The 9,562-nt window shown below is 35.2% G+C and overlaps 1 protein-coding gene across 1 annotated transcript; it reads left to right on the plus strand.

The window, feature by feature from the left end:
* The first annotated feature begins 507 nt into the window (after positions 1-507).
* Positions 508-2,990, plus strand: LOC120074484 (probable esterase D14L). The gene is given in 4 exon segments (XM_039027618.1): positions 508-983; positions 985-1,156; positions 1,159-1,288; positions 2,540-2,990. Coding segments are annotated over 4 exon segments (810 nt in total). The 5' UTR covers positions 508-920; the 3' UTR covers positions 2,985-2,990.
* Positions 2,991-9,562: the final 6,572 nt, after the last annotated feature.

Raw genomic sequence — 9,562 nt, forward strand, 5'->3', positions numbered from 1 at the left:
GCTTCTCAACTTCACGAGTCGACTTGCTCTAATACCAACTGTCACAATCGCTCTTTCAGAAGCTTCACTTAGTGATTGTGTGACACTTGTTCCTGCTCAAGAACAAGTCAGCCAATTCGAATTTGGATGGTCGATGGCACACCAGAGTGCCTCTCACAACCTCCACTCCCGTTTCGGAGAAAATGGGTTTAAAGGAAAAGGTTTTCGCAAACGTTTGAAAGCATAATTTAAGCAAAGAAAGATTGTAGTAGGCTAAAAAGCAATAAGTAACAAGAACGAATTTATAGCATACCGCTCCAAATATGAGGTTATGATAATTAGTCTTACCTTCATATAGTGCATTCTGAACAAAAAGACATCTACCACCCTTGCATATGGAAACGAACGAACGGTCATACACTAAGAAAAGTACATAGAAATTAAACTAACCAACAAAATTAAATACATAGGATGAAAGCATAGAAAAAGAGGTGGAGGAGGATATGGGCCATAGGCAATACTTTTTGAACAAGCATGACTGTGACACCAGACAAGCCTAATAACTCTTTTCACAGGAATTTTTTTTTTTTTTTTTTTATATCTAAAGAAATCCCATTACAAAACTTAAAAACAGAAGATATGACTTAAAAAAAAACCTTTTACAGTTTTTTTCTTCAAATTATCCAAAATCGAAGAAGGGCAAACAAAATTATTAAAAAAAAAAAAAAAAAATCACAAGGCAGCTGTCATCGTGCATGCAACTGCCGGCCTTCAGAGTCCATCTTTCAACATCTCTTTTTCCCACCTATACATTTCGCGCACGTGTTCTCAAACAGCTGCCTCAACCGACAGTGGTGGACTTCAAATCATAAACAACTACCGTTGGGTTGCCTCAACAACAAAGAACAAAACGCGGCCAACCGACGCGGCGCAAGTTAAGGATGGTCTGGTTGAAGAAAGCTCACAACGTGAACGTAGTTGGGTCAGGGCGACATGTGGTGGTGTTTAGGGCATGGGTTTGGAACTGATCAGTCGGTTTGGAAGCATCTGGTCCCTCACCTAGTGGACGATTATCGAATCGTTTTGTTCGACAACATCGGCGCCGGAACCACCAACCCTGATTACTTTGATTTCGATAGATACTCCACGGTCGAGGGCTGGGCTTATGATCTACTTGCCATTTAGAACATCTTCAAATTACTTCTTGTATTTATGTTGGTCACTCTCTCTCCGCCATGATTGGAGTCATCGCTTCCATTATTCGCCCTGACCTTTTCCTTAAGCTCCTTTTGCTCTCCGCCTCCCCCAGGTATATATATATATATATATATATATATATATATATATATATATATATATATATTCTTATCACTGCTGGCTTCTCTGAAAAAAATACTAAATAGGACTTTTAAAAGTCAAAACTAATGATCTTAGTCAGCGCTAGCATTGATTTTAGTTATTTCAGTTCCTATATTTTATTTTGGACCTGTACTTTTTAATTTTGAATCATTTTAATTTTATACTTTAAAAATGTTTACTATATTTAAATATTTTGAAGGTATAGATACAAAAATAAATTAAAATTAACATTAAAATTATGGCAACGAAAATAAATATTTTAAAACAAGTGGCATTGAATTTTTTTTTATTTCAAGATTCAAATTCTCAAAATTCATTTTTTCTTGATGAAAAAGTAAAAGAATAAAATCAAAACTAATGTGTACTTGACAACTCACAATAAACAGCACGCATCCCATATTCCGAGTAGGTTGGTTGAATTAAAAGAAAGAAAATTAGGCTGCAATTATTTAGACATCTAGTGAAAGATTATCACATGGCCATTTTTGTTTTTCTTGAAAAAAAAATGATTTTTAATTTTTTTTCGTGTTTTAGAAAATGGAAAATATGGGATTAGCAGCCCGTCTCTTCATCATTGCCTTTAAAAAAGTAAGTTCTTTAAAAATTGTGCAGTTTTTTTCCGCGGGATTTCGTCAATTTTTTATCCTTCGATTTCAAAATGTTATTTTTAAATTAAATTAATGTCTAGATTTCAAATGTTACATTTTTACCATTTAGATTTGCTGTAGTTTTCATTCACTCTTAAGTTTTAAAATTTTTCTGTTAATTAATTTTCGTTATTATGGGATTTTTTGAATTATTTTCCATAGTGATAGAAAATTAGTAAAAATTACATAGAATAGAAACGTGAAGTGAATGATAGGAAATTTAAATGTTGCTTGGGACCTTGGATTTCATCTATCTATATGAATTCTAAGTAGTTGTCCAACAAAAAATTGTCATGTGGTAAATATTTTTTTAAAAAATAATATTTTAATCTTTTTGAAAATAATAGAAAGTACGAGATTAGATACAACACCTCTTTAGAACAGCATAATAGAATGCAATGAACTTAATGATGGCTCTTATGAAATTTGGCTAAAAATTTAAAATAATATTTATTTTGAGATTGAATGAGAAGGGAAAGGAGATGAGAAAAACAAAATGGTTATAAACAACCCTAATTTTAAATTATTTTTTTTGTGGGTTGATTGGAGCGTAGGTATCTGAACAACGTGGACTATTACGGAGGATTTGAGGAGGAGGATATAAATCAAATACTAGAAGCAATGCGGTCAAATTACAAAGCGTGGTGTTCGGGTTTCGCCCCGCTGGCAGTGGGCGGGGACATGAAATCGGGTGCGGTCCAAGAGTTCAGCCGGACGTGTTTCAACATGAGGCCAGACATAGCTCTGAGTATTATGCAGACCATCTTCGAGATCGATACTAGGCCAATTTTGGGGCTGGTCACGGTGCCCTGTCATATCTTACAGAGTGCCAAGGACATGGCCGTGCCCGTCGTGGTCTCCGAGTATCTACACCAGAATCTCGGTGGTCAGTCCATCGTCGAGGTCATGGAATCGGAAGGCCACCTCCCTCAGTTGAGCTCGCCTGATATTGTCATACCTGTGGTGCTTAGGCATATCCATCATGATATTGCTGTCTGAGTTTATTGTATATTTCCATAACTCATAAGGAAAAAAAATCTATACTATATAGTATCTACTTTTTATTTTTTCTATTAAAAAATAGTATCTACTTTTTTCTGTGTGAGGTTTTTGGTTCGGGACTTTTAAGCTTTGAGGTAATTAATTAAGGTAGTGGGTTGAGTGTTTTTAAGGTATTAAACTTCCACACACGTCCATGTTTGCCATGAGTTCGAAATCCAATTAATGGATTCATCGTTGATTATATATGTTTCCTATTAATTGTGTGAATTAGAGATGCTTATGGGTCGGGAACGGAGAAATCCCCGCCCTCTATTTCAATCCCCATCCCTGCGGGGATCGGGGCGGGGATCCCCGACAGGGAATTCACGAGATCAGGTTCTCTGTGGAGAAAAAATTTCATTTCTTTTTTATTATTATTTATTATTTTTTTAACCACTTTCAAATTATTTATTGCTCAACCTTAATTTAAATTTATTAGTCAAATGGGTCATTTGCAATGTATTTTTTTTCAAAGAAAAATTTATAATTTTTTTAATAAAGATAATAATATTTTATATACAAAGATATACGTAAAAATTTAATCTCATAATTACTAAATTTTAAATATTACAAGTCTAGTCTTCAACTTAAGCATTATAACATTCATGATCAAGAAAGTAATAAAAATTTAAATATTAAAAACATACATATCTTAAAAATGTATTAAAACATGAAAAAGTTGAGATGAAAACTAAAAAATAAGTAATTGTTGATGTAACATCAATTTTGTAATATATATATATATATATGTGTGTGTGTATGGTATTGTATGTATGATATGTGTTATTATATATATGTCATATGTTAGTTAGTTGAGTATATATATTTGTAGGGGCGGGACAGGGAATCGAGGGAGGGGGTTGGGGAATGTAATCACCGTGCTCGTCCCCGTTTAGTCAACGGAGAAAAAATCTTCCCCACTCCCTCCCCCATTCCCCATCTAAATCAAGGATTCCCCATCCCGTTCGGAACGGAACCCCATGGGTTAAATGGACATCTCTACGTGAATACCAATTTTTATTCTGCAATCCTCTTTTATTGCCTAATAAAAAATATTTCAATTAATTTTTATTACAGTAATTTACTTTTGGTCCTCGAAGTTTGAGCTTGGTATCTGATAAGTTGTAGAAATACAAGTTATTCTGCTGTTTTTTTTAAATTATTTTTGAGAACAATTAGAAAAAATTAAAGGAAAATGTGTTAGCTTGATAAAGAATTCACAAAAATAATTATACCTTTCGATCATGAATTTACAAAACCAATAATCCTTGAAAAATATGAAAGGGATGATTGCAACTTAAAATAAATTGAAATTTTTGAGTGTGTTCCTAGTTTATGGTTTTCTGCAAACATGGCAAATCCCACCCATCCGGCTATTCACTAACTTTTGTCTGGAATTTGATTGTTATCTGATTTCAATGTGATTGCTCTATGATTGCTATTTGATTTTTATTTGATATTGATTGTAATATGATTGTTATCTAATTACTATATGATATACTAATTGTCAATGATACTGATTGTTGTTTGATTATTGTTTGACTGTTATTTGATACTGATTGTTATTGTTATCTTATATTAATTTGCTATCTAATGGTTGTTTCATTTCTAATTGACATTGAATATATTTTTTTATTCTCAATGATATTGAATTACTAACTGATTGTTGTATAATTACTATCTAATACTGGTCGTCAATGATACAGATTGTTATATGATATTGATTGTCAAATTGTCAATGATACTAATTATTACCTTATCTGATCACAACAATCAAATAGCAAACAGTGATACCCATTGTTATATGATTATTCTCTGATTATTATCTAATACTAACTAATATTGATTGCCATACGAAAATGCATCAGAACCAGAACCAAACCCAAAAACTATCTCACTTTCAATAAAATAAAGACATTTCTTCAATTACAAACCAAATACAAAAAATAAGTAAAAATTCATCACAATGTTATCTAAGTAATTTAATACCAAAGAAGGGTAATTTATTAAGTTTAGTTTAAAAAAACAAAAAAAACAAAAAACAAACAAACAAAACACTAAACATCCTCTTCTTAATTCACATGCAGTAGACCCCCTCCCCTACCTCTTTCTTTCCCAACCAACGACGTCGGCCGCTTACCTCCGTCGGCCACTACTCTATGCTCATCGCTCTACTTGTTGTGAGCCACCGCACACTCCACCTCTTTCGCCGCACGTTCGGTCGCTAGTTTCTCTCCCTCTCTTCGTTTTTCTCTCATTAGCAGTTGCCTTTTTCGTATTTCTCTTTCTATCACTTGCCGCTGCCCAGCGCTTTGCCGCTTGTTAGGTGTTCACGTCTTGCTATCATCGTTGGAGGAGGTCCACCGATGAGAAAAAACACAAAAAGAAAAAGATAAGGGTGACAACTGGAGGAGAAGGAAAGAAGATAGGTTCCAACAATTTGAGAATAATAATAATAAAAAAAAAAAATAGAAAATAGGATTTTTAAAAATTTCTTTCCGTGTAAAATACAAAAAGCAGGTGTCATGTCTACAATATAATATTCCTAAATTTCCATTCAATGCAATTTTCCGATATGAAATATGTCATTTCTGGACGTAGGATGAATGAAAACATTGCCAAGATAAGCTGCAACCGAGAACATATCAATTCAACACCAACTTTTGCAATGCATGGAATTTAATGCGAGGCGTCAGATAATCATTAGAAAGAGGTGACGAATCTCCCCGTCGATGCCTATAAAAAGCCAATTTGACATTTCTTCCGGGACACATATACATATAGAGAGAGAGAGACTTCATCCATCGAGAGAGGCTGAAACTTTGTCAAATTTCTGCTCGATTCCTCCATAATCACCACCCTTCTGAGCTTCCCTCGGGAAAATTTGGAGTGAGAGCTCGCCATTGTTCCTCAGATAGGGAGACCTTTCAGACCATTGTAATCACTTGAAGTAGCAATCAATAGAGCCTTAAGGAGTAAGAAATTGTCACCTACGACTTGACTTCTTCATATATTTTCTTTTCTTACATATTTCCATTAATTCATTTTTGTTTTAAGTATGTAGTGATTGAAAAACACTCTATTCTTAATATGAATACAAACTCCTCCATATTTTGTTCATTTCTATCTCTTCCCACAAACATGTGCAATTAAATTTTCTATGGATTGAGGGAGATAAACTAACATCTTCACTAAGTTTTGTATAAGCAGACGTTCTTCTTGTTCAACGCATTCATATTGAATTACTAAGATTAAATCAAAAGATTGATTTAAGTACAAGACAATCAATGTTTCGAGAGAATATAAGATTGTGGAACTAGCTGAATGAGAGAAGGAAAAACTTTAGAGATAAAGTAATGACTTTTTGCAATTAAAACTCATCGCACGCATCCTAGAGATATGAAATAGTGGCCCAAGACACCAAGAGGTGGAGTTCATTATCTGTGAGTTTCTGCCATGAATGCATGGCTTGTATATTGCTTAGGAATATGTTAGTGAATCTTCCTTAACCCTGCTTTATTAACTACTTTATCGCTTGTTGATTGTCATGATCACATATCACATTCCACTCATCATCGCATCATCATCATATCTGTAAGTATTAGTGTAAATAGGTAAAATCACACCATCACCATCATCACATTGACATTTTACTGCAAAAAGAGCTATTTTGATCATTTCACATTAGTTCTAACTGCCTCCCTGTGTTCGACCCTAAACTCACTAGAAAACTTGAGTTAGATTTATACTTGGGTCTTTTTGAAGAAAACTTGTACGAAACCTAGGCCTAAATTGGTGCATGACTCATTGAACCTTATCCTATCTACATCACCTTACAACATAATTAATATATCAAGCATAAGATTCAACAAGTTTTTGGCGTCATTATTGGGGAGTTAGACAATGTAACTAATTTTGATTTGGTTTATTGAATCTCTTTTGCATGATTTTCAAATTCGAAATATTACAAACTGAGCTTGAGGTTGTAAACATTTTATGAATAAAGAAGAAACTTCTTCAACCAAATGCGACCGAAGATTGAAAGAACCTTTCATAAAAGAATCAGATCTAACCGAAGACGAAGGTAAATGCAAAAGTGAATGGCTGATAATCAGAATGCAGATTAGCAATTGGCAAATCCTGTCGTTAATCCCATCCTCATGGCAAACAATAGCACGCGGCCAATGCGAGAATACGCTTCATCCATCCTATATAATTTCGCGTCCGAGATTATATATCAACTCCTGACGAGACCAGATTTGAAATGAAAGATGTTGCAAATGTTGCAGACTGTGGGGCAGTTTGGTGGGACCCATGGAGAGGATCCCCATGCACAATTGAAACACTTCTTACAGATATGTAATTCATTCGTGGTTCCTGGAATCACACCTGAAGTTCCCATACTCTCTAAGGGATGACATTAAGCAGTGGGTGAGTTCTTTTAAACCCGGCGAGGTGACAACCTGGGAGAAGTTGGTGGAAAAATTTATGCAAAAATATTTTCCTCCAACTGTCAACGTAATGCAACGAAGGGAAATCATGAATTTTAGAAATCATGAATTTTAAATAGAGAGATTCTAAAACTTTAAGTGATGCATGAGAAAGGTTCAAAAAGTTGGTAAAAAAATTGTCTAAACTATGGCTATCGCTTACAGTTCAAATGGAGACATTTTACACCGACCTAAATCAACCTTCCGAAATAGCAATAGATTTGGCCACCGCAGGAGATATCATGCTAATCTTATGATGAAGCCAAGGAAATTCTGGATTGTATAACCAAACACAATATGGAATGGGGAGATGAGTCATGACCAGAAGATAAGCGTCGAAAGCCAGAAGCGATAAACTCATACGCAGTGATTAATCTAGCAATGCAAGTCGCTACCATGACAAATATGCCGAATAATTTGACATGAACAACACAACTCAGACGCACAACGTTCATCAGATTGATGCGTTGGGAAAACCCACGATTGGTTGTGTAGGTTGCAGGGAGCCTCATTCTTTTGATGCCTGTCCACAAAATCCACAAGCCATTTTCTTTGTGAGAAATAGCTCATTCTCAAACATGTACAACATAGGATGGAGAAACCATCCTAACTTCTCGTGGGGAGGTCAGTAGCAAAACTAAGATCAGTCTAGTATACAACACAAGTAGAGTCACCTACCTGGATTCCAAAACTTTAACAGTTTAACAGCAAAGGTGCTAACACAACAAGTTCTTCATCTCCACTTGAATCTTGAAGGAATACATCATTCATAATGACACAATGCTAAAAATTTAAGTGGGACAGATTGTGAACGAGTTGAAGAACCAGCCGCATGGCACCCTGCCAAGTAACACTGAGGCCTCTAGACACGTCAATAATGGCAAAAAACAGTGTCAAGCTATGACACTGCGAAGTGGCAAACCTATAGCCGATGAAAGAAAAAAACCAAGAGAAGATTGTCAATCAACAAAACCTTCAAGCACAATTGAACAACCATCTCTAATAAATGCATCTGAATAGAGTGGAGAAGAGAAGACACCTGGCTCTACAAATCATTCTCCAGCTAGCACCTCCAATGCAAAGGGAACACTTGACGTGCATCCAACTACACTGTTCCCTCGATGCTTGTAGAAGAAAAATGATGAAAAGAAATTCAAGTAGTTTAGATGTTCTCAAACAGTTGCACATCAATATTCCACTGTTGAGGTGTTTCAGCAACTGCCAAGGTATGTTAAGTTATTGAAGGATATATTGTCAAAGAAGAGAAGGAGTGGCGAATTTGAAACCGTAACACTAACCCAAGAACGCAATGCATTATTCAAGAAAGATCTTTCTGAGAAGCTAGCAGATCCTGGTAGCTTCATCATCCTTTGTTCAATTGGGGGAACCGACGTAGGACATGTGCTTTGTGATTTAGGCGAAGGTATTAATCTAATGCTCTTATCAATCTTTAAGAACTTTGGGATCAGGGAAGTTAAATCGACCACGGTAACATTGCAGTTGGTGGATCAATCCATCGCCTATCCTGAAGGAAAAATAGAAGATGTACTAGTGAAGGTAGATAAGTTCATTTTCTCGGTAGACTTCATAATCTTAGATTACGAAGCAGACAGAGACATCCCCATTATCCCTGGGAGACTCTTCTTAGCTACGCGAAAAGTTCTCATCAAGAAGAATTAACAATGCATGTAGATGATCAAGAAGTTAGATTCAACATCTTCAACACATTAAGATTCCCTGATGAGATAGAGACGTGCCAGTTGGTTGAAACTATTAAACTGGATGAAGAAGAGGAAAGACAAGAACAAGACCAAGAATTTGAGGCATATGTGTTGAGTAAGAGCAACAAGAAGTTTGAACCGCTTAATTTGAACGAGCGACAGTCAAAACCGATGCAACCCTCTCTTGAGGAGCCTCCAATGCTTGAACCCAAACCACTTCATGGTCATGTGAAATATGTTTTTCTTGGAAATAATAATACTTTAACTATAATTATTTCATCAAAAATCTATGATACTAACAAAGAGCTTTTATTACATGTACTAA

This window comes from Benincasa hispida, chromosome 3 (assembly GCF_009727055.1).
Source record: "Benincasa hispida cultivar B227 chromosome 3, ASM972705v1, whole genome shotgun sequence".
Taxonomy (NCBI): Eukaryota; Viridiplantae; Streptophyta; class Magnoliopsida; order Cucurbitales; family Cucurbitaceae; genus Benincasa; species Benincasa hispida.